Genomic DNA, 26,602 nt, shown 5'->3' with positions numbered 1-26,602 from the left:
ATTTGCTACAAGGGTGTTGTTTTTATTTTTTGTTGTTGTTTCCAATAGGGAGAATGGAAAGAGAGGGAAAATAGGGTTTTTTTTCATTAAAAATTAAATTACAATTTTAAAAATCATCTTTAAGTTCTAGGTTCATAAAGCACCATCTATAAAATGAAATTTGGATTAAATCACCTCTAAGACTCATTCCAATTCTGAATATGTAGTCCTGTGAACAATATCACAAAAATTCAGAGAACAGAGTTTATCTAGAAAGAAAGGGTAATTAAGAAGCCAAAAGCATCAGAGAGATAAAGGAGGTAGAGGAGGATAATGACAAAGAAAAAGCCATGGAGTTAAACAATTAAGTTATCATTGCTAATTTCTGAAAGAGTGGTTTTAATAGACTGGTATGGTCTAAAGCACAATTACAAGGGGCCAACGGAAAAGAATATGATGAGGTAATGAAGGTAGAGATTGTAGATGATTCTAGTAGCTCAACAATAAAAAAGGAAAAGAGATACAGGATAATAGCTTGAGGAGAAGACTAGGTCAAATGGAGGGTTTGTGTTAAGGATGAAGGAGACCTTGGTTTATTTAAAAGTGAGAAAGAAGGAATTTTGGGGAAGAGAAAGGAATAAACATTTATGTAGGGCCTATTAACCATTTTTATACATTTTACCTCAATTTGATAGGAAGGAAAAGATGGAGAGGAAAAGACAGACACAGACAGACAGAAAAAAGGAGGAGATTGAGACCAGAAGAGCTATTAGTCTTGGCAAAGAGAAGGGCAACTTCTTTCATTATTGAAGTAAAGGAGGACAAGTAAAGCTATAGGACATTTTTAGGTATGAAGATAAGTATATTAATGGACTCATGATAGATGACCTCAATTTTCTCAGGAAGACAGGAGTCAAGATCATCCTCAGATATTGCAAAAGTTGGGATGGAATAGGGATCTACAAAAGAGTACAAGGTTTGGGAAGATGGCTATAAGGAAGAAGTTAGAAAGTCAATTGGAAAAGGGGAAAAAGATTACCTCTGTAATTACGTCTAATTTTAGCTTCATTTACTGCAGTATTTCCACAAATTTCCTTTCATCATTGTGGTCTCTTCATTGATTCAGATTATAAAGTCTCTGTAACTGAGAGGATGGTTATGACAAAAATAAAAAAGGTGGTAGCCAACTTTCTGATGTTCAGGTGGGTCTCAGATGATAGACTTTCAGTTAATCATCAGGACCCATACTGGAAGCCTCCCTACATTGATAGGATTCCTTAGAGTTTTTGCCCCACTAATTTAGGCGTCAAGAACCCATTGTCACATTTCAAGGGTATCTAATTTCATGACAGTCCTTCAGGACTTGATTGAAACGCTCTAATGAAAGGTAGTTTCCTACCCTCTATTTTTTTCAATATGAATTTACACTAAATGGCATCATCATCTTTCATTTTGCTAAATTAAGTAAGATGCTGCTGCTATTTGCCTATTTCTGTATAAAATACTTTTCAGTGTCTATCCCTCACTGTTTTTGCATTCCTTCTTAAGCTTCTCTTTTGAGCAAATTTGATTAAAATTGTACTCTTCCAAATCATTTAGGAGGGGAAAGAAAAGTAAAGGCTTTAGGATACCTAAAAGATAACATGATTTGACGACTAAATCTATGTGAACTTAGCTGAGTCTTTGAGATATTCTCAGAAATATATCATCATTGATGGTGTGTTCCTTTTTACCTGGTATGACTGAGCTTGTACAAAACAAAAAATAATGTCCTTAATTTCCCTTTTAGCTCTTCCTTCATGTTCATCAATAAGCATAAAGTAATTGATTGGTACTATTTAGAGAACCACATTCTTAATTAATGACTTATTTTTCTTCTCATACACTTGACTCAGGAAAAGGATAAACAGACAAGAACTATTAATAGTTATCAAGTTATCAAAGAAAGGAAACCTGGGAATTTGGCAGTTATATCTGATATATACTTTGATTTTGAGGGGTCCATGCTCAAAGTGTCCTCTTATCTGTAGTCTGATGAAATATTCCCAACACTATTATAAACAGAGACTGAAAACAGATAAAGTAAAAGAAAAAAATGTCTTTATGAAATAATGAAACAGTCTGCAGCAAGGTAGAAATTCGATCTGAGGGTGGAGACTGAATTGAAGTCAAGGGTCAAAGCCAGAGTCAGCAAACATAGAAATAAGACTGGTCAAAGAGAGGGTCTGAGCAATGAAAAAAATTTGACTGCATTTAATTCTGCTCATTTGAGCTGGGTGCCTCTGTAGATTTTAAGTCAGTGCAGATAAATTTAGTACCTCCAGGCTGATCTCCTTGATGGACTAACTACTTAATGGGAAGCATCAGTGTTAAGATTAGCAGAAAAATATCATAATATTCAATAAGCTGACTAGCAACCTGGCATATGCTAAAATAAAGAACAATCAATTAAAAACAAAAAGTCAACCACCTCTACACCTATTAGTTGAACTCTAGTTTCCTCTCCATGAAACTTAGTTTAACTGGTTGCATTATGATGTTTCAGGTGTGATTTTAGAAGCAAAACAGAGAAATATAATAATCCCAAATATTTTATGCATCATTCCCCCAAAGGATTTATTAGATGCCTAACTACTCATTGTTTTGTGTACACAGCAATAATTACACAAAACAGCCTTTGTACTCTCAAAATTTCAATCTTGAATTATACATTAACCTTTAGACTTTAAATAAGTCCCTAAAGTTTTCTGAGTATATGTTCAATCAATATGATCTTTTAAAGACAGGCTTTAATAAGACCAAGGTTTTGCATACATTCAAGAAATAAAATGTCTAAAAATGGATTGGATCATTTTTGTATTGGATCAAGCATTAGTCAATTTTTTAGTTAAGAGAAACCAACTTCAATAGATGATGGCATTTTGTTTTCACTCTTCACCACCCCCCCCCAAAAAAGTCAAAGAAATAAATTATGTTTGGGCCCATTCTATACCTGGGAAGCTAAGAATTCAATATGCATTTCAGCTCTTCCTCAAAACCAGAAGTGTAGGAAACAGGAACTTCTCAAACTACTCCCTTTCCTGAATATCAAGGTCTTTTTATATTTATAATCTACTTTATTCTACATATTCACCATGGAGCCAAAAAAGAATAAGTCTAATCCGCCTTCTATATGTCAGTTTGGGGTTGTTATGGAGAAAGGATGTTTATTGGAGTTTCATGAGAACAATCTAAGCTTATATAACAACACCTTTTCAAGTTATCAGGGATTTAAAACTTATTTGGGTTCCTATCTTTATAAATTCTTATTTCATTCTCTCATTTCCAGCCTCTTGATCCCCTTCTCTAGATAAGCCCAGAATTAATGATATCATCATCAATCTAAGCCTGGAAAAGACATTCATCTAATCCAAGTTGCTCCTTTTACAATTCGGGAAGCTGGGACCCAGAAAGATTAAATGACTTACCTAAAGTCACACAAATAGAACTCAGGTGTTCTGACTCTTCCCTTTTTCATCACCCTTTTTATTGCACTATGTTGTATGATGACATACACTCTAAAAGGTGCTTTCCCCAGCCCCACAGGAAAAAAAGAAAAGACAAAAAAGAAAGATAGTGCAAATATCTGCAAAATATTCTCAATGCTTGTTACTCAAACAAAGCCACCTCATGCTGAAGGTTCAAGCTCTGCCTGGACCCTGAGTCATGTTTTGCAGTTTGACACCCACACTTGGCAATCAGGAAACTAGGTTAACTCTTTGTACATTAGGTAACACGGAATGATTATGAATTTTGTTGTCAAGTTCCCATCACTTTTTGCAGTTGAACTGGTAAATCTTCAGCATCCTAAAGCCAAAGCATGGAAGAGGAAAAGGGGTCAAAAAGGCAAGATGGGAACAACTAACTGCTTCAAAGTCAAGCTTGGAATCTGAAGGTATGAGGAATGGCCTCAATGTCTGCACATCCCCAATGGATGAGAAAAGAAAAGAGTCCACTATCTGCAGCTATTATCTATCATCCTCCTCCTCCTTCCTTTCTTATTCAATTTTTCCAGGTCTTGCCTTTACATTTTCTTGTCAAAGTGTAAACTGGAAGTGTATCTGCATGATCAGAATCTGTTTGGAAATCATAAACATGTTGTGGAGTCCAGAATATGTTTGTTGATGTTGCTGTTTGTGTGTGGGAGGCAGTCTAGAAAGTCCCCCCAATTAAGGAAACTCTGCCCGTATGCCATGTGGAGAATAGAGTTCAGGGAAAATATGGAGTCTTTGTTTACCCAAACACAGGGTTTTTTTTTTTTCCTTATAAACTTATGGAAGAGTTTAAGGTACCTCCTAATGAGTCATATGCCCAACTTGTAATATCTTCTCAGGATTTGGGGCAAATGAGAGATCCAAACAGGGGCTGGCTTTTATTGGTTCTCTGGACCAATTTCCATTTTACATCCAGAGAGAAAACTGCTAGTTTCCCATCATCTTTTGATGCTAGCACAAGTATTCTTGGTATGTTTTCTTTCTTCCTAGAATACAACCAGTTTGATGTGAGAAAACAAGCTCCTGAAGAGATAAGTACATGAAAGTGTTATTTCAATGACTTTCTAGCTGTTAAATCAGGCTGTACTAGTCAAACTATTAGCAACTTTCATTTATTAAATTACTTTCCTTAAATGTGAGGTAAGGTGGGCTTGAAAACATTTGAACTGACCACGTGAGTCAGGGAAGTAATTCAGTATGAGTGAGTTAGGAAGGTGTCTTATCCTTATTTTGGGTGTTGAGGTTGGCAGTTGGGCCATCAGATATGAAGCCTACCAATGTGTGTTCTTTATGAGTTACACTAATATTAGTTAAGAGTTACTCAGCACCCCCTTTTCCAAGATGATTTTTTCTTATGTGCTCTACAAGTCTTTATTGTATTTGAGAATCTCTCCTGCATTTGAGGAAGAATGTATATATCAACTGAGGGGGCAGAACAAGATTTCAATGGAAGACAGATAGGGATTGCTATGTTTCTTGGGCTCTTTCCAAATTGTTTACTATTCAAGATGGTTTAGTATGATTTGAGAAACTTAGAGGCAAGGAAGATCAGGGCTGGGGGGGGGGGAGGACATGTTCTATGGCATGTTTAAAATGTGTCTTGTTCTGGTCCCCCTGAATATCCTTCACTTTTAGTCAGCATAGTAAATTTGTAAGTATCTAGTGTAAAAGGGTCAACAGCAGTAAGTTGGGTCACCAAGGGAAACCTGGAAGTCATACACAAACCATCCTAAAGACCAAAAGGAGAATAATTTATAGGCTGTATCTTATATTAGTAGTATGTGCTAAATCAACAGCAGCCAATCAGGTACATTTTGGTCCTATGGCATATGAAACAAACACAAGTTCCAGGCATCAGTAATATGCCAGCAGGTTATCAAATGGTGCTCATAATATGAGCATTCATTTTACATCCGGAGAGGAAACTGTTAGTTTCCCATCACCTTCTGGTGCTAGCACAAGTATTCTTGGTATGTTTTCTTTCTTTTTTTTTCCTAGAGCACATCCAGTTTGATGTGAGAGAACAGCATCATACATCATATAAGATGATGTAAACATGTTAACTTTAAAGTTTTACAGACAACATTGAGGAAATTTGCATATGTTAATGAACTACCCCAAGGTGGAATAGTTAAAAGTTTCTTTGCTGTTATCAACAAACTATGAAAATGAAACATCAAACTCCTTCCCCAGCCACCCCTTCCCCATGCTGTCTATTTTTCAACTCTTTCACCACTTCTTTCTGCTGTACTGTTTGCTCTCACATTCTCTGTCACTAATTAAAGTTTGATTGCTTCACCATTTCCCACTACCAGTCACAGTCCTTCCCAGTGAGCACCTAAAAAACTGGGCATGCCTGGCCCCATTTCATAATTTCACTAATTATCAATTCATAGCTTCACTCTCTATTCCCAAGAACACAAATGACTAGACTGTCATTTTACTGATCAGGAATTCATTAGAGACATAATGCTCATCCCAAATCCCAAAGTCACATGTTTCATATTCAACTACATCTGCACACACACACAAACACAAACACACAGAGTAAGTTTTCCTCTAGCAAGTGTGAAAATACTTAAATTTAATTATGTTTAAGTTGATGAGATAACTAAAAGAATACCTAGGATAATGTACACACATGCTTTTTTAAAAATATCTTTTTTCCTCTTTTTATTTAGAATATTTTTCCATGGTTACATGATTCATGATTCCCCCCAAGCCCAATGCTCTTTCCTCCCCCCTCCCTGAGCTGACAAGCAGATTCCCTGGGGTATACACGTATCATTGTTCAAAACCTTTTTCCATGTTATTCATATTTATAGTAGAGTGATCTTTTATTATCAAAACCCTAATCATGTCCCCATCCAATTATATGATCAATCATATGCTTTTCTTCTGTGTTTCTGTTCCCACAATTCTTCCTTTGGATGTGGAAAGCATTCTTTCTCCTAAGTTCCTCTGGATTGTCCTGGATCATTGCATTGCTGCTAGTAGAGAAGTCTATTATATTCAATTGTGTCTGGTTCTGTTCCTCTCACTCTATATTAATCCCTGGAGGTGTTTCCAGTTCACATGGAATTCCTCCACTTCAGTATTCCTTTGTACACAATAGTATTCCATCAACAACATATACCAGAATTTGTTCAGCCATTCTCCAATTGAAGGGCATCCCCTCATTTTCCAATTTTTTGCCATCATAAAGAGCACTGCTATAAATATTTTTGTACAAGATTTTTTCCTTATTATCTCTTTGGGGTACAAACCCAGCAATGCTATAGCTGGATCCAAGGGCAGATAGTCTTTTAGCGCCCTTTGGGCATAGTTCAAAATTGCCCTCCAGAATGATTGGACCAATTCACAACTCCACTAGCAGTGTATTAGTATCCCAATTTTGCCACATCCCCTCCAACATTTATCACTTTCCTTTGCTGCCATATTGGCCAGTCAGCTAGGTGTGAGGTGGTGCTTCAGAGTTGTTTTAATTTGCATTTCTCTAATCAGTTGGGATTTAGAATACTTTTTCACATGCTTATTGATAGTTTTGATTTCATTGCACACACACACTTTTCATCCCAATTTTCTTTCATCCAAGTTTCCTGCCAAGACATGAAATGAGAGATGTAACTGAAGGGAGTAACATTTTAGTTCATTCTAATATATGAATGGCAGGGTAGGGGAAAGAATTATAGCAATAATTTACAATATACTGCTTGAGATTCACCTCTGGATCATTTGGATAAAGACCAATCTCCGCTGCTACTGAAGGTCCTGAATGAAGAATAATAAATCTTTATGGATACTATTGTGATTTCCATGTTCCTAAACAGAATGTTTTGTAGCTAAATTTTACTGTTTCATATGACAGTCTGTTGTGCTTTAAATTGTCTGTGTATATATTATAGGGTAATATAGTATTTGAAAAGATCATTGTTCCACTATTAGGCAAATAGATTAATTAATCTTTGAACCTATCATAAATTGTTCTATTCTATTTTTACATTTCATTCAAAATCATACTTTGCAATTACACCTAATTATACATCATGTCACTCATAGTGCAACAGTATCATCTTTTTAAAAAGTTATAGTTTCTCTATACAAATTTCTGTTTACATTTGTAGGTAGTGCCGCCTTTGGCCAGTAGATAGCACTCAAGATATTTCAATAAACAGAGAAGAGAAATCTTGGTGAGATTTTTACTCTACCAAATGGACAATAGATAAGTCCTTCTGTACCTTAGCAGAGGCAGAGAAAACAGGCAATTCTGTGTAATTATAAATGGTGGGTTTCCTACCCTTCATCAAGTGGTATCTTAATGCATGCCTCTATGTTATGATCAGTGTAGGAAAATTAGTCTACTTATTTTCCAAAGCAATTACTGTCTAAAAACAGGAAGGGGTAAACTCATTGATGAGAATGGAAATATAAAAAAAAAAAAATCACCTGATTACCAACACAAAGGCCCAATTGCTTAATAATCATGTACCTAGTCACATCCCTCTATTTTGGCAAATAGAATAAAGAAGGCTTAAAATGCAACACCCTGTAAGACTTGCTGATCCTACAGTAGAGAAGGGTATTATGAAAAAGGCTTCTCTTTTGACAAATACTATACTTTGTAGGCAGAGAACCTAAAGAGTTAGTTGGCTAGGAGGAAAGAATTTTAACATTGCTGTGCAAGTGGAATAAGTCTTTGGTTTATTGAAAACTGTTGTTGAATGTAGGAGAGTTTTGCTCTGTCTAGAGATAGTTTCTTGTGTGTATAAAGGACACTTCCACAATCAAAAGGGTGACAAGAAGAGTTGACATTGTTATTTTCAAATAATTTACCATGTGTGAAAGCCAAAAAGGAAGAGAAACGGATGCAGTTCAACAATCACAGTATTATCTGTAAAAGCTAATTCATGTATGTGGTGCCCAGGTGGTAGATTGTAGCATATATGTGTTGTCCATCTTGTCACAGCTCACTGGATCCAGGAAAGCCAGAAGCAGAGAGCCATTCAAAGGGCAAGACCAAATGACATTAGAGGCAATAGAGTGAGGAAAGACCATATCAAGGAAAAAGTCATTGGCAAATTCAATTTGCTAAAGGAATCAAAGAAACATTTACATTTTCAAACTGAAAAGTAGAAGAGGTAAACACTTGTTAAAAAAATCAGGAAAGACAATTTCTCTCTCTCTCTCTCTCTCTCTCTCTCTCTCTCTCTCTCTCTCTCTCTCTCTCTGAGACCCCCCAACCAATTTCAAACTTCTGAAAGTTACTACACCCATCTCTTCTTAGTGATACCATATGCACTCAGAAGTCTCATCTCCATAAGTAGCCCTAAGAATATGTTATGTTCCATTGCGACACAATGATGGGTTCAAGTCCTGCTTCTGACCCTTACTCATAGAAACCCCCAGGGAAATTACTTAACTTCTGTACAACTCACCGAAACTACAAGAGACAGAGAAGACAGTGGTCCACATTAGTAGAGGAAGTTCCCTCCCCTTGCCAGTATCCTTTTTCAATGATTATAAATCCCTATCCTTATTCCTTCTGACCAAATTGCATTCTCTATGTAATGTATAGCATTGCATCTCTCTCACTTTATTATAGAAAACTCAAAAAGCAGACGTTATCTTTATTTTCTAGTCCCCAAAACAGAAGGAGTCTACTGCATTATGAATCATTGTATTTTGAAAAAATGCTATGCCTCTATACTAGGCTTAAAAGAGGATATAATCCTGATTCATGTTCTTGAGTAAGAGATATAGTATTCTGACTTGTTCCTTCATATCATCTTTTTAGCATTTTTCTGATATTAAATGCAGAAATGAAAAACTGTAAACAACCTGCATTGGGACCAATATATTATTATTAGGATACCTAAAAGAACACTTATAGTTTACTGGGCTGATTCTCTTGTAAGTTTTATAGGATTAGCTAGGCAAGAGTCACATAGGTCAAGATAGGTTGAGATCTATGCCATAGGCAAGGGGGTAGCCACATTTATGAGAGCACAGATCTATTAAAGAAATTCAAGAAAGAACAGATTTTATTTAGGGATTCTGAGAAGAAAAGTTTCTTAAAATTAAGGTATTCTTATTTAAAAGGGTGAGAGTGGCACTCCAATGTTGTTTATATGCTCCTTTCTCTTATTTTCTTCTTCTGGGACATGTAAAATTTCTATTGCATATCTCCTGCCTTTTATGTTGAAGGCAGCAAGTGAAATAGCCAAGGGGATTATGTTTGGTACCATAAGAGAAAAGGGTGATGATAGTCATATGTGCACATGTGCTAGTGAATGAGGGCACATATAGAAATAAAGATAATAAAAATCTGTTATTCTGATTAATCTGGGTTGGCACAGATGTGATTTGAATACTCTAGGAAATGATATTATGTTAATTTTATAGCACTAAATACCTGGCTATCGATCTATTTGTTCCTTTCATGTCAAGGCTAACTAGGAAGTCCATGCTACCTCTTTTTCTCTTCTAATATTTTGTCTTGGGAAAATGATATCAACCACAGGAAACTGAGCCTTTTTCTTCCAAAGGGATGAGGTAAGTACAGCATCCATCAAAAGAGGGAATCCAGTTACACTCTAGTAAAATACTATTATTAGAATTTGATCTGAAGAATTAGTGCAAATATATTATACCTATAAAATATTACTCCCCAAATAATGAAGACATTTCCTACTTCAGTGATTTGCCAAGTAGTCATAGACCTTTTTTGACATATCTTCTACTTAATTGGTTCATCTTTTAGTGCTAATTTATTAATCATGTGTCTATGAGCAAGTCATTTTAACATTGCAGGCTTCAGCTGCTTCATTTTTGAAAGGAAAAGATGGAATTGGATCATTCCTAAGGTGCTTTACAACTATAAAATTTTGATAAAGTATGTATAATTTTGCAAATCATCCATTTAAACAATTAAGTGAAGTTTAATCTAATTGTACTTTCTCTTCCTCTTTTCAGTATTTACTCTCCCTAAATATGCTTTTTAAAACTAACACCAATGCCCTTTATTTACATTTGGGAAAGATTCTAGAACATAAGTTTTTAAATTGGAATTCATACATTTAAAAAAGAAAAAATTTTATAACTACATTTCAATATAATTCATAATACTATGTATTTGATTTTACATGTTTAAAAATATTACTCTAAGAAGAGTTCCAAATGCTTTGCCAAACTGACAAAGGGGTCTATGACATACAAAAAAAGGTTAAGACTCCCTGAACCTAAGAGGTGGCACCAAAGTTTTTTAATAGGTAGTTGTAGAATCGGACACACTCAGGAAAGAATTCTATGAAGCTGTGAGTTGCACTTGACTATCTGCCAAGAAGCATGCTTTCATTTGTGCATTCATTTATTCATCCAGAGCTTTCCTCCATTCTGTGTGAACTACAAGTTAAGTTATTCTAAAGTATCTCTCCTAAACGTGTTATTGGAAGGAAAGAAGGAAGGGAGATAGAGAAAGAAAAGAAGAGGTAAAAGAGGAAAGGGGAGGAAGGGACAAAAGGAGGGGTAAAAAGAAGGGAAGGAGAAAAAGAGGAAGACAGTAGTTTCTGATTCAAAATATAATTTTATATGCAATTACAATTATATTTTCACATAATCAATTAACAAAAAGTATTGAGCATCCACTATAACCACATCATCATGCTAGACAATGTGGGGAGATAAAAAGGATTAGAAAAGATAAAACCTTAATCCCCAAGGAGCTTATAATGTAGTTTTAAATTCAAAGGGCTATAATTGGTCTTATGTAAAGAATAACATACTGTGATAAATACAACTGACTATACTTATATTTAACCTTACTCCTTTACTTATGTAACACTTGTTTTCTAGGCCTCAGTGTCATATAAACAAAGCCAAAAGTTCATACAATATTAATTATATTATTAGATCACATACAATGTTATTAATAAAGTAATATTAATTAAATCATATATTAAATTATACAAAACAAAAAAATTAATTTATTATGATTGTTTCTGAACATGGTACTTCAAGGATCTGTGATTCTATCAATATGGATATTCTCTGCATTAATGGTCATAACAAGCCATCTAAACCTTGGAAGATTGTCTTCATAAGTTGCTGTAGTGGGGAAAAAAATCATTCCCTGGTTTTTAAACTACTGATGAGCCATTTGATCTTAAGTGTGCAGAACTAGAGTATCAGACACAAAGACTGTTACCCAGCTCATATTTATAGGGTTGCTTTTTTTCCTTCCTGGAAGGGTTTGCCAGAGCTTGTATTCCATTGGCACAGCCTTTAAAAATTCAAGGTCACCTCTGTGCCATGATGAATCATCCAAGCAATACCTGAGTGGATAGAATAATGTCCTACAAGTTAAATGCATTTTTAAAAAATACTCCATAAATAATTGTTTTCAGTAGTCCTTAATCTCCCTGGGGCTATATATGTCCTGCAGGTTAATAAGTCTCTCAAATATCCTGGCAATTTTCAAGTAAATTTTGCCATTGACATCAAAGCCAACTAAGCTTAGACCTATTCTTCTCTTTCCAATGAAATAAGGAAGGAGTTTCTCACTTGGTTACATATGGAAGGAAGGGGTAAGTGAAGAGCTTAGAATTATGCCTGCAGACTATTGTGACAATTTCATTCAGGAAGTCAAATGGAGAAAGGGGAGAAGCAAGGAAATAAGCATTCATTAAGTACATACTAGATGCCAGGTACTGTGTTGAGCACTTTACAGCTATTGTCTCATTTGAATTTTTATATAAAGGACAATAGAGTGATATTACTTTTGAGCCTTTAGGGAAATCTTTTACTTGAAGTGTCATTGGTGAAATGGCTAAGCAATACTTGTGGGTACCACTGTCAAAATAAGGCAGGAGAAGGGGAGAAAATAGGAAAGATAGTGTGAGAGGGAAATAGATGGTAAAGAGAAAAGTAGAGTAAGAAAAAGAAAGCTACACATGGAGGCTCACCAATAGGAGGCAGAACTGTAATTTTTTCTCTTTCTCTTTTAGACACTAATAAGCTTGGCTTCCAAAACCTAGCCCTATCATGTCTTTCATCTACTAAGAATCATGGCATCCTTTTCTTTCACCTTCAGGAAAATACCTAGGGCTTTGACATCTATAGATTCGATTCTAGCTTCTGAGAAATTTGGGAATATAATGGGAATAAAATCATTTTTAGGTTAACATTGAATCAAAGAGCCAACACTACAATAAGGCAGAGAACAAATTAACCTTTGACAAAAACCTGTGTTCTTGAGAACTTAGTTAATGATAGTTTCCCCAGTTTCCTCCTTTTTTTCTTCCCACCACAATTAAAATACTCTGGGTTTATTTTCAGTTTATTTCTCTATTGCAATCTCCTTCAATTCTCTACTATTCACATAGAGAGAGTTAGAGACTATTCCTTTTGTCCAATTTCCTTGTATACAGATACACACATGCACACATACAGTGCATTTACTAGACACCAACTACACAATCTATTTAGTACAAGATGATAAGTACCTTAGACAGAAATAGATAATATACAGATCCTGCTCTTAATAAGCTTGTGATCTAATAGTGAGATTTTTGTAAGTACCCTAATAACTATTGTCCAATGAAGACTAAGAAAAATACGAAGGAAAAGTTCAGGCCATATGCTATGAGAATGCAGAAGAAAAGCAATTTTTTTAAAAGTTTAATTGATATACTTTTTTGCAAGATTAATTTCCTAATATTACTCCTGCCTTGTCCATATTCACTGCAGAGATAACTCTTGTAAAAAAGAAAAAAAATTAATAAAATCACCACAGATACCAGGCCTGTCCTAGCTTTCCTCTAGACCATCTTTCTAATGAGAGGATAGAGATGTGTTTAATCATTTGTCATCTGCAGCTAACATTGTTCCTTTTATTTAATTATTAAATTAAAATTTTCCTGCCTTTTAGTATTGTTTTCATTTATATTATAGTAGTTATTATGTATAGTGTTGTGATAACTCACTTTCAGTAGGTGTTCTACAAATTGAAGTAAACAAAGACTTGTTTGAGAAAAAAAATATTGACAAACTAGCAGACACAAGACATCTTAACATGTACAGCAGTAATACTAATAACAGTGAAAAGATCTATTAGGATAATATCCAAGCAAGCAAAGGAGATAGTAATTGGAATATACGGGGTGTTTAGGAAGAACTACACTTCATGGAAGGAGTGCTGCCAAGTCATTTTCAAGGCCACCCTTCCACCTTTGGTCTCACTTCCCGCCTAAATCTTACTTATAGCAGGCACATCAGTCACAATCCAATAGAGTTGAGGGTATCTGACAGGCCTTAAAGCCATCAGTAAATTAGAGGAGTATCTATCTAAAGAATGTGAAGACTTCCACAGGTGGAATGGGCAAATGAGTACAATTGCTCCAATGGCTATGAAGGCAGCTAAAGCAGAAGCTGTGGAGCAATTAGAGCTTGGGAGACCTCAAAGATCCCAAGGTTATCCACCACTTCCCAGGCCACTGTCAGTTGTCTTGACTTTTGTATTGCTACTGGACTTGGATCACTGGAAAAGAATAAGGCTGATGACTTTGTGCAACTGTCTCACTCCAGCTTACAAAGGAGTGAAAAGACACTCATATCATCATACTATTTTTTCATGAGAAAAATAATGGCATAAATAAAGGAAAATTATAGGAATCACATGTTAAGGTAGAGTAGGATTGGGGAAATTTGCTATGTTTCAGTGATCTAAAAAGAAAGCTGGGTTTAATTGACCTAAGTTTATTTTTTTTTAACTATGTGGAACCTTTTTTAATTTTCACATATTGTCTGAAAGGGGATCCAGAGGTTGTCCAGAAGGTACACTTCTCTTGCCGTGCTTCTTGTGAAATCTTTCTTCAATAATCAATATGATCCTACCATAAGCTAGATTTTTCCATTACTTATTGTATTGTTCTAGTGAAATGAAAGTTCCTTGAGAGCAGCAAGTCTTTTTCATTTTAACCTTGTACCTCAATGTCCATAACAGTGCCGTAACCTTAGATGTTTAATAAATGGTTATCAAATTAGATTGGATTGGATTGGAACTTGTCCAGAAGCAAAGGATTAATTAAACAGATATATCCAGTTGGATCCCTTCTGAATTTAAGATGCTTCTACATAGCCCCAGTCCTAAGAGGAAACATCTTTCTAGTATTCAATGCTTCAAAGGTAGTGAATGCATCAAGACAAAACTAGTAGATAATCACTCCCTGAAAAGTCTCTTGGAAAAGACAGGTGTGTGTGTGTGTGTGTGTGTGTGTGTGTGTGTGTGTGTGTGTATTAGAAGGATTTAAAGCAGTTTCTACCATTACAAATGAGACTGTAGTCTGTCATAGAAAGGATGGAGTCAATGTTTCCTTTGTACTCTATTTTGTTCAGTCATTTTTAGTCTTGTCTAACTCTTTGTGACCTCAGAAAGGCCTTCTATCTTAGAATTAATACTAAGTTATCAGTCCCAAGGCAAAAAAGCAGTCACGGCTTGGCATTTGGGGTTAAATGACTTGCTAGGGTCACACATTTGGGAAGTGTCAGAGGCCATATTTAAACCCAGGATCTCCCATGTCCAGGCCTGGCTCTCTATCTACTGAGTCATCTAGATTGCCCCCTGGGGGATTTCTTGACAAACATACTAGAATAGTTTGCCATCTCCTTCATCAACTCATTTTTTGGATGAGAAAACTGAGGCAAACAGGGTTAAGTTACTTGCCCAGAGTTTCACACTAGTAATGGTCTAAGACTAGATTTGGATTCAGGAAGATGTCTTCCTGGCTTTAGACTTGGCACTCTATTCACTGCACCACAAAGCTGTCCCTGTTTAAAACCATCAGGAAAGTGGACATACTTGGCCACAGAACTGAGGTAAATCTGGACATAATCTTTTCAAAGGAAATTATAATTCTCCTTACTGATTATATAGAGTTGGATCACAGATTTAGAGATAAAAGAAACATAATGTTCATTGAGTCCAACCCTTTCATTTTACAGATGAGGAAACTGAGAGACAAAGAGGTTAAATTACTTGCCCAGAGTTGCAAAGCTAGCAAGTATCTGAAGTAGAATTTAAACTCAAGTCTTCTGGACTCCAAGTCCAAGATTCTATCCCAGGTTACCTTTCATATGTGATATGCAAGGAAGAGAGAAGATTAATAGATGACATCAAGATTTCAATAACAATGACCAGTGTGATGATGGCCACCATCAATAGAAATAAAGAGGGATTCAGGTTTTCAAAAAGGACATAATGAGTTAAATTTGGTACATATTTAATTTGAGGTACAAGAAGTAAAGTATGAATAGGGTGAAGATATCTAGATAGCATTTGGAAATGAATAACCTTGAAATACAATTTAAAAACAGACCTGGTGTTACAGACTTGGAAATCATCAGTCTTGAAGTCATTTGTTAAAGCCATGAGAATGGATGATATCACCAAAAGATAAAATCTATGAGAACAGGCCAATGTCCAGACCTTAGTTCTTTACTCTGTATCTATATACAGAAAATCCCTATTCAATTCTTCTATGTTAGTGTACTGGCCATAACACCCAAGTCCTTGAAAAGATGTTGACTTGAGTTCTAACAAAAGGATTCTATAATAATAATTCAACCCTTCTTGTTCAAGGAGAAGAAATGAAATGATAAAGAGGAAGCTCCAGACAAATAGAAGTGAAAGGTACATTGTATTATGGCAGGAGACAGAAAAGAGGTAAAGGTAGCAAAGGACATGGATTCAAGTCTTTCCCCTCAAAGACGAAATGAGGGCCAAAAGCAAATGTAAGTTTTAAGCTTGTCTGGCTTCCAACATTGTTCTTCCACTTATCTGAACTGCGGTCAGTTGAAAAACTCATTGTGTAGCTGCTGTCTTCATTAATTATCTGAGATCTATGGAATGGCCATCACTAGCAGACCTTCAAATATTTGAAGATAGTATTTATTCTCCATAGGTCTTCTCTTTTCCATTTCTAAACATCCCTAGTTCCTTCAACTGTTCCTCATTTGTCATGGTTTCAAGTTTCTCATCATGCTTCCAATGCTTTGAATGAATTAGAGTTTGAAATATCTCCCTTAAAAGATAGCACCTACAACTCAATATGAAGTCCCATATGTGGATTAACTATCACAGAATACAGTGGGACTATAACTCCCTTTTTATGAACTCCCTGCCTCTGTTAATGAGGATGAATATTTTTGCTTTGGCAACCATGTCACACTGTTAAATCTTTCAGCTCTTTGTAATCTTTCAGCTCTTAAATATTTTTTCATATGAACTTCTGTTAATATTCCTCCCATGTGCAGTCAATTTTTATTTATTTATTTTTCAATTTAATTTTATTAATTAATTAAATTTTTGGTACCTAATTTCTGGACTTTATATTTTCATTTTATTAGTTTGGGCCTGTCCTTTGAGTAGATCAAGTTCTTTTTAAATCCTGCTGGTCAAACAGTTAATTAACTTTCCCTTCCAGCATTCATCCAAGTTAATGTAAAATAATGAACTAAGCCAAGTCATCCTGTGGCATGCCAGTAGATATCTGCCCCTACACACCAACACTACTCCATTAATATCAACATTCATTTACTATGCTGTTAGAGAAGTTATTCGTTCATTCACAAGGGTAGCTAGGTGATGCAGTAGATAGATTGCTGGGTCTAATCTAAGGAGCACCTCAGTTGAAATTCAATCACAGATACTTACCAGTTATATGACCCTAAGTAGTCATTTAATCTCTGATTGCATCAATTTCCTTATCTATAAAGTGGGGATAATAATAGCACCTGCTTCCAGGATTGTTGTGAGGATGAAATGAAAAAAAAAATTTTGTAGATCACCTGGCACATAGTAGGGACTATATTAATGTTAACTATCATCACTATCATCATGGTCATCATCATACAACTCTACTACCATTCACCCCACATCTAGCTCAACCTAAAGTTATTGCGAGAGACATAAAATATCTTATTAAGATCCAGAAGCATTAAAACCTAACCTAATTAACAACAAAAATCTTAATATGATGGTTTTAAATGAACCCATACTGGCTCCTGGAGATCACTACTTTTCTTAGTATTCATGAATTGTCTGCATAATAATATATTTTAGAATTTTTACTAATATTTACTGGAGTTTATAGATGAAAGATCTGCATGCTTTCCCTCACCTATATTGAAAATCAGGATGAGATGTAATGAATTGAAGAAATAAAGCATTTTTTTACACATAAAAGAAGAAATAGAGGAAAAGGTTGAGCAGAAATACTCCTTGAAAGGAAAAGTTATTTAAGACAACCATATTTTCCAATCCTCCCTTACTCAGGGATACATTGTGTATCCTCCCTGTGTTGCAGCATCAGCCAACCATAGGAGCAAGCTCTGCCCTTCTGACTACCTATTTGGACAGTTCCTATCCAAAAGTGTGGCTGAGCTTGAAAAATGAGGATATTTTACTTCAAAATTGAACATTAAGAATTCTTTTTTTTTTTTTTTGGTCATTTCATGATGTGTATCTGTGGGGAAGTGGTGGACTAAACCAGAAATAAGTATTGTCTTTAAAACGGCCAAATTTTTGAGTGAAATAAACAGTACTCTCTCTCTCTCTCTCTCTCTCTCTCTCTCTCTCTCTTTCCTTCTCTTTTGTTCCTTAATTTCCCTCACCAGATCTCAGCATCTTAGAGGTACCTATGCATACAGGTATGCTTTTCCCACTAGACTAAGAAATAGGGTAGTCAAGCAAGTCAAACAGGATTGAAAGTATATGTTCTTCACCCTCTCTTCCTCTCTCCCTCTCTCCCTCTCCCCCACCTCTCCCTTCCTACCTCTCTCTCCCTCTCTCCCTCCCTCCGTCCCACCCTCCCTCTCTCTCTCTCTCTCCCCAAAAAGTTAGTCAGGGAGATACAGAGATGAAGGACAAACATAGGAATAGGAAGGCGATTTCTGCATAACTCTATTGGTCCATTTGGTACTCTGCTGCCTCTTGGTCCAAACAGGGAATGGCCTGAGGATCATACTTGTTCATTACTCTCACTCTTGCTTCTTGGTCCTTGTTTCACTTCGGAGGTATCTCCAGATGCACACTCTACCCTTGCCCAAAGCCAGTTTTGCCTCTGGCTAGACTGAGCAAGCTTCAGAGCACCTTTCACTCCTGCAGTGGGTGCAGAGGTCACCGACACTGGAGCCCCATTTCTCTGCCCACACAGTCTTCATTGTCACCTCCCCCATTCTTCCTTATAACACAAACATCTACCGCTCAGGACCTCCCTTACCCTTAGTCCAGTTGTCTTCAAAAATCCTCTTAACCCCACTCTCCAGTAGACTTGACCCTACTTCTCTAGCCTCCACCTCAGTCCCACACCTTCTCCCCGCTTTTTCTTTTTCCAACCCCAGATTTTCCTCTGAAATTGCACCCTGGATCTTCGTCACTGCCCCCCCCCCCCCCCACACACACACCTTATCCCACCCCTTCCTATAGCATACAAGAATTCTTTTCTGCACTCTTTCCCTTTGGTCTCCCCCGCCCTCCCACCCCGGCCCCCACCGGTACTCCTCAAGAGCCAGTGGGCTGGGCTCACTTCTGCTGCTGAGCCGCCCTGGACCAGCCCCCTGCTGGGCGGGAGTGAGGGGAGGGGGTGAGGGGGAACAGGGCCTCCCAGGACTCCCCCGGGACTCCAGAGCCAGACCCGCTCTTCTCCGGCCAGGAAGGCAGCTGCGCTGGGGCCACGGCAGCGAAGACAGAGCGAGGGGAAGGAAGGAGCCGCAGATAGCGCGAGGCAGCAGTCACTGCCTGCTGCCTACTGGCTGCCGGGTCAGTTCATCCCCTGCAGCCAAGGCAGGCGAGTCCCTACTCTGCACCAGGGGCTGGACTTTGTTGGTGGTGGTTGTTTAGAATTTATTTTAATTATTATTTTTGTCTTCTTCAAAGGGTGTGTGGGTGGGGGGCTCAGATCTTTCCCTCCCTTCTCTCCCCCTCTCCCTATATATAGCACTCCTCACTCTTCCCCACCCACCCTTCAGTTTGGAATTTGGAGTTAAAAAAAAAAAGGAAGTGGCGGGGTAAGCGCAGTGGCATGTCCCTGTCCTCTTCAGTCCTGCCCCCCGAAGTGGAGATGTGCAAGAGACAAGCGAGGGAGCGGAGCTCGTGAGACGCAGAGCCGGAACCATGTACCTGCGGCCCCTGCCCCTTGTCGTGGTCCCGGGCTTCCTCCAGCTGGTGAGTGCCACCCGTCCGCAGCCCCCAACTCTAAATATCGGCCTCCCCGTCCCTACAAGCCATCGGCTGGCCCCGCTTCTCCCGGGCTCGCTCTGCCTGAGAGAGCTTTTCGGCGGGAAATGCTAACCTAACCTGGGGGGGGGGGGGGTGATAGAAGCTGAGCCCCGTCCAGTTACAAAGGCGAGGTGGGAGGGAGGGAATGGAGAGAGAACTAGAGAAATGAAAGAGACCTAGAGTGGGAAAGGAGAGACTCCGGGTATGAGAAAGAAGGGACATAGAGATGGATAGGGTTAGGGCTGAGGGGCATCGGCTGGGGTTAGGGATGCTCAAGGAAAGGATATGAAGGAGAATCAAAAAGTGGGTAGAAGACAGATGAGGACTGGGGAATTGATGAATAAACTGGGGAAAACTAAGCCAGAAAACACGGTTCTCTAAGTCAGATTTAGAAGATGGTTTGGAGGAGTTTGAAGTTTCTTTTTTTCATTTTTTTATTTTTTGAATTATTTGGGGATTTGTAAATGTTTGTTCAGGGTTTAAATATTACCGACAGCGCTCCGCCATACCTGAGTTTTGACTGCATCACTCAGTTTTTAAAGAAATCAGCACGAATTGTATTGGTGTGTATGGGGAAGGGGTTGAAAATGGGGAGAGGGTTGGTTTTTCGGGCAGATGGCATTCTTCTCTTCTCTCTGATTCTGGTGAAAGGCTTGGGGTTTTCTGTCTGCTTCTGGGTGGCAGGATGTAACTTTCACCAGCAACTCCCTGCCGGAGCTCTCAGGGAACCGCAGAGTCTTCCGCCGGTACCTTTCCTCCTGCTCTTGGTCATTGCCCGCTGGGAGTGAAGTAGGTAGGGTCTTTTTAAGGTCATTGAGAGAGCGAGACCAAATTCACCTCCAATTCTTGACTTTGAGCTGGTTCCCCGCCTGGTGTTATGCTTCCTTTGCTGCAGTTTGTCTTAATTCCTTATTAGCGAATTATGTTGAATGGAGAACTCAAATCAAAACCTTAATCACAGTAACTTTTAAAAATTGACCCAAAAAACAGTTTGAGGTTTGTTTGGGTTAAACATTTGGTTGTAAGCATCTGGTCGGCTTTTCTGTTATGTTCTTGTCTCCTGCTTGACTATACTAATACAATTGGTGCTGTCAGGAAAGGGAGAAGTTGGTATAGTGGGGGTGGGAAGGATCCTCATGATACCAAGATTTCTTCTAGTTTTCTTTGATTTATTTCAACCCAAATCAACAGTCAAGAACTTGGACTGCAGACGTTTAACACTCCGCCCCCCGCCCCCCACCCCCACCCCCCAAAAAAACCATACAATCACAAACTGCTAAAAGTTTCTTAACTCTATTTAAAATTGTATAGTTATGGTTAGATATTGAGGCTTTGAGGAGCAGAGATGCTTATTTGAAAGTTATATGGGCTGCCTTTAAAGACTTTTCCTCTTAGTCCACCTGAGGGAACTCCACCCAGAGTTTTATAACATAAAAAAAAGCTTCAACTACACTGTTTTCTATACATTTTCTTGATGACAGGCAAAGGTAACAAAGAGTTTACATTTGTCAACTTGTTTAAAGTAGAAATTAGGCATGTTATTTAGCATATTATAATAGCTTCGATTTATATATTGATTTGCCAAGCTTTATCAAGATACAATGCAGAGTCCCAAGACCTAGTCTATTTAGTTAGACTGTTTATAATAAGGTTCTATTAAAGAACAGGACCAAAAAAAAAAAAAGTAAGGCTTCTCCAGTATGTTTGAGTAAAACTCTGAAAGCTAAGGAGTACAGGTATCTGACTGTCTTTTGTATGCATAATGTCTTCATGAATGCATTCATAATAAGGACAAATATCTTTGAGGTCATATTGCAAAAGTTTACTTACCACCTATTATATATCTGAAAGGCTTTCATGTTTTGTGGGTGGTTTTGGTCACTTATCCTCCAATACATAATGAATAAATAGGGAATACATAATAAATCTTGAAAGGATTATGTATCCTCCTCAAGAACTAGATTCTAACATAGTAGCACAAGTTGATTGATTAGTTTTTAAGAAAGCTTATTGTAGAATTGTAATCCATTTTGGTGTTGTGCTTGTCTTGTAATGTGTTTTTCCCCCTATAGCACTTTATCATGGTAGTGAAGTACAGAGCTGCAGCCCTGCGATAAGCCACACGTTTCTTAAACACTGCTATCCTTTTTGGACAATAAAAGGCTGTTTACATTCTTCACATTCTTACAGCACAGCTTCCAACTGAACAACACAAGGGGCTTGGGATGTGAATGGAAAACAAAGTAACTGACAGGACAGTTCTAAATTAAAATGCCCCCCCCCCCAATCAGGTATCAAAAAGGATGGATTAAAACTTGCTCCTTTCGACACTATTGTAGCTTTATATCACCTTTTCCAGCTGATACTGAGCCTCTTTGTTATGGTCCAACAGCTACTGGATGAATGCAACTGGACTTATAAATTAAGAATCAGTAGTTCAATTTGACATAAAAATATGATTCAACTAAAGAGTTGTTTTCATCTGACAGAAAACATTCTTTTAAAAAATATATTCTATCTGCAGTTCAAGAACACACTCTTTAAAGCTTAAGACAATTTGAAACAATGGAACAATGGTAAAGGAGAAAGCATTTTGAAACTTTGATTATGTTAACATTAACAATCCCATCTTCAAATGACATCCCCCTATACACACACACACACACACACACACACACACACACACACACACACACAAACAGAGTTTGTGCAAAAATAAATAAATGAAAGATGTTTTAGCTATTTAATATTGTTATGATGATTAGGATTCTTTTCTTTATAATTACTGATGTGATATCTAGGATTTTGAAGAAAACAATAGACTACTGATTTGAAAAATACTGGGGTGGGGGGGTGAAGAATGCTAGTATTTTGCCTATCACTGTAATTTATTTAGCATTTCAAATGTTCAGGATTTTAAGTAACTAGTAGATTCTTAGAGGAGATTAGTAATCAGATATATGCAAAATTTAGATACTAATTGCAGAATTTCTTCTGTTCTTTGAGAATTTTATGGACTGGCATATTTTGTTAAAAAGGAATGATTAACAGGATTAAATTCTTATCCTACTATAATATGAAGAGAGAAATAACAATTTAAAATTATGATCCAAAAAATATGTTGTATCACCACACTCTATACAGTGACTGATCTTTTTAATGAACTTTTAATAAATTTGCATAGGTTGAAATACATTGTTTTTGTACTTTAGCAAAATGTAAATGATAAAAAGAATTTGAAATTAAGTAAAACAACCCCCTGAAAATGAATGTTAAGATTTGGTGGGAATTTAATAAAAGTGAACATTTCTATATATATAAAATTATCTTCCTAATAAAGTAATGATTGAATTTTAAAACTGAAAGTATGTAAGGTGTTAATTTTAGGAGGTTTTAAAATTATGTTAGTGATATAAATTAATATATTTTATGTAGCTCCTTTTATCTAATACCAACCTACAATATATTATTTTACATATTAAAATTTAATGACTTCACTTGAATAATTGCTTAATATAGTTTACTACTAACACTCTCAGTTTTGTATTCCAATATGTTATTTATTCTATGAAGTTAACTTGTATCATATTAACAAGAAATAACTCATGAATATCTTCCATTCATAAATCACAATTTACTTCATATTATTCTAGTCAATAAACATCAAAACATTAATTCACAGCATACAATCAATAGTCATCTATTCAACTATTGCCTCAATAACAATGAGGAGAAAATAATTCTGCTACTTAGACTATACCATGATCAGTACTTAAGAGTTGTCTCTAGTTTGAAATTAATGTGTATCAGTCTCCTCTGGTGGTGTGTAATTACCACATTATTGCTACCCCTACCTTAGACATTAAACAGGGGTAGGGGGATGGAAAAAGAATTAGAATTGAATTAGAATTAGAGAATTAAGCCATCTGGTCTAACCCCCTCCCAGTAAAAGGTTTCTTCCCTTGGCCTATTTTGGTATTGTGTTGTCCATTCCAATTTTAAATGACTTACACATTGGAACCTGACCCCTTCTCAAGGGAGATTATTTTATAGCTTAATAGATTTCCTAATGGAAAAAGCTTTCTCAATATTCATCCTAAATTTTCCATGTCTTATAATTTTATCTTATTACCTCTGATTAGTGGTTAAAGATGCTAAATAAGTCAAAAGGTTGCCAAAAAAATGTTTTAAAGTTTTTACATTGCATCAGCTTAAATGTAACTGCACACTCTGAAAACCAAATGAAATAAGAAATGTTGATTTCATCATGTTACCCATATTTTACCGTCCGAAGTCACTGACTTCTAGAGTGCTATAGCTTTTAAGTATTGTACACTCATGGGCATATAGTGTCACCGTTTTTTTTTTAATTTTGTATGGTTATAAGATTGTTTTCAACTATCTAAACATTCTTCAGGTTCCTCTACTTGAACCTATGCAATATAATATTTGGGGGAAAAAAAAGAATTATAGCCAAACATTCAAAGATGTATAGCCAGAGTTGTGTCAGCATTTTTGTGAAGACTCATTTCTATCTTAGCCATGATATTTTCTCTGGTCTAGAAAGTGGCATCTCAATTCTGGAGTGAATTTGAATCTGCTTTTTTAAAAATTAGAACCAGTTTTAAACAGTTTTAAAAACATTTTGTTCCACATATAAAATAATAGAATTAACTTATCCAAAATTCATATACCATAAGTGTTTTCTTGGTATAATTTCATTATTTAAAATTTTTATGGATTTAATTTAGCATATAGGCAATCCATATAGACAAATGTCTTATTACCTTATAATACATTATTTTATTATACATATTTCCATTATTTCAAAAGATATTATTATCCATATTTGTTAAATAGTAGACTATTTAAAACTATGTCTTACTACTTGTTGCAAGGATCCATGATTCTCAGGGCTACAATTCAGTTCATTAAACTATAATGCTGATCAATACTATAATTTCTTAAAATCCTCAAAATAATTTCATATTATAGAGGATTTTATGTTATACAACAATTTCTAAGACTTCCATTGTATGACTTTTTTTTAATTTGATGAAAATCTGTTAACTTATATTGTCATCATAGAAAAAAGTCTGACTCAGACTAAAGAGAGACTATAGTTATATACACACATAGAGACCTTTATGACTTTCTTTGTCTCTTTTTCTTTCCTTTCTCTTTTCTTCTTTTTCTCTTTCTTTCTTTCTTATTTTTCTTTTCTTACTTATTTCTAGGACCAATATTAGAAACAGCATTGTAAGATAGAAATATTAGCAATGCAGGCAATACTATTACCTAAATACACATTAATCTTTTCCCTTGGCCAAATAATTTTCCTGAGGATCAAAGAGTCATCTTTTGAATTACTATTAAAGTGACATATCTTACTTGATTTAGGGGCCTATTACTATAGAAGAGTTGGAAAATGACAAGAATTTAGTAAAATTCATCTTACTGTGAACAAAGTATAATGAAATGTATATAAATTGGCTGATATAGAAGGGAATTATATCAGATTTTGATGGGCACTACTCTTTACATTGCCAGTGAATTCAGTAGACCTGGAGTCAAGAAGATCTGGCTTCAAATTCTACCAAATAAATGTACTCACTGTGTGACCCTGGCCAAGTCATTTAATGTCTGTGTGCCTCAGTTTCTTCATATATAAAATGGGAATTATAATAGCACCTAATCTTCAGGGTTGTTTTGAGGATAAAATAATATTTGTAAAGTGCTTTACAAATCTTAAAGAACTATCATCATCACCCTCAATCATCATCATTATTATCATAATTTAAATTGGGTATCCATGACCCAGTTATTAATGGTAGGAAATGGTTTTTACCTTTGTTTTAGTCATTAAAATTATGTTTCTGGATTTTTTTTTATTTGAAATGGCTTTTGAGTTACAATAAGATGTTGATCACATCATAAAATTAAAGTACAAAGAGATTTCAGAGGTCATCTAAACCAATCCTCTCATTTTACTGATAAAAGTTAGTAGGTAGAAGAACTTTAGTTTGAATGAAGATCTTCTAACTTCCCTATTGCCTTTCCATGTAAATAATGAATTATTTTGCATTCAAATTTTGTTTTGATTTTATGATGGGTTTTTATTCCCATTATACAAATGAGGAAAATATGGAAAATATGCAAGATGCCTTGATAAGCAATTGCTCGTACATATAACAACAGCTAGTATTTATACAGTGTTTTAAATTTTACATAATGTTTTACAAAATTTATCACATTTCATTCTCATAGCAACTCTGGGAGGTAGGTACTATCATTATCCTCTTTTAACAGATGAGGAAACTGAGGCAGACATAGTTTAAATATCTTTCCCAGGGTCAGATGACTACAAAAATTCATCTTACTATATACAAAGGATAGTTAAATGTATATAAAATGGCTGATGTAGATGAGAACGAGATTATTTTGATAGGCATTTCCCTTTACTTTGTCAGTAAATACAGTGGACCTGGAGAATTCAGCCAAAGATATGTACTAGCTGTGTAAATTAGTCTGTGGCTGAATTTGAACTTCAATCTCCCTGACTCCAAGTGCTTTATCCACTGTTCCACCTAGCTGCTATAATCAACTTAAATAACCAATGACAAGAAAATGCTTATTTCTCGAGTGATTTTTGTAGTTTCAAAGTACTTGATCTGAAAAGATACTCCTAGTATGCTATGTAAATGGGGTAATATCATGAAGATCAATACAAGTTCATTTTAACACTAAAGGAGAATGAGTAGAGGACCTATTAGGTGATTTTAGTACCCCTAAATCAGAGGTATCAAAAGTGACCTGG

The 26,602-nt window shown here is 36.1% G+C and overlaps 1 protein-coding gene across 1 annotated transcript in view; it reads left to right on the top strand.

The window, feature by feature from the left end:
- The first annotated feature begins 19,154 nt into the window (after window positions 1-19,154).
- NXPH2 (neurexophilin 2) overlaps window positions 19,155-26,602 on the top strand; it is a 165,236-nt gene continuing 157,788 nt past the window's right edge. The window contains exon 1 of the mRNA XM_007494114.3: window positions 19,155-19,731. Coding sequence (XP_007494176.1) covers window positions 19,681-19,731 — 51 coding nt within the window. The 5' untranslated portion in view covers window positions 19,155-19,680. The remainder of the gene's footprint in view (window positions 19,732-26,602) is intronic.

Source organism: Monodelphis domestica, chromosome 4 (genome assembly GCF_027887165.1).
Source record: "Monodelphis domestica isolate mMonDom1 chromosome 4, mMonDom1.pri, whole genome shotgun sequence".
Taxonomy (NCBI): domain Eukaryota; kingdom Metazoa; phylum Chordata; class Mammalia; order Didelphimorphia; family Didelphidae; genus Monodelphis; species Monodelphis domestica.
This window is presented reverse-complemented; position numbering and strand designations above follow the sequence as displayed.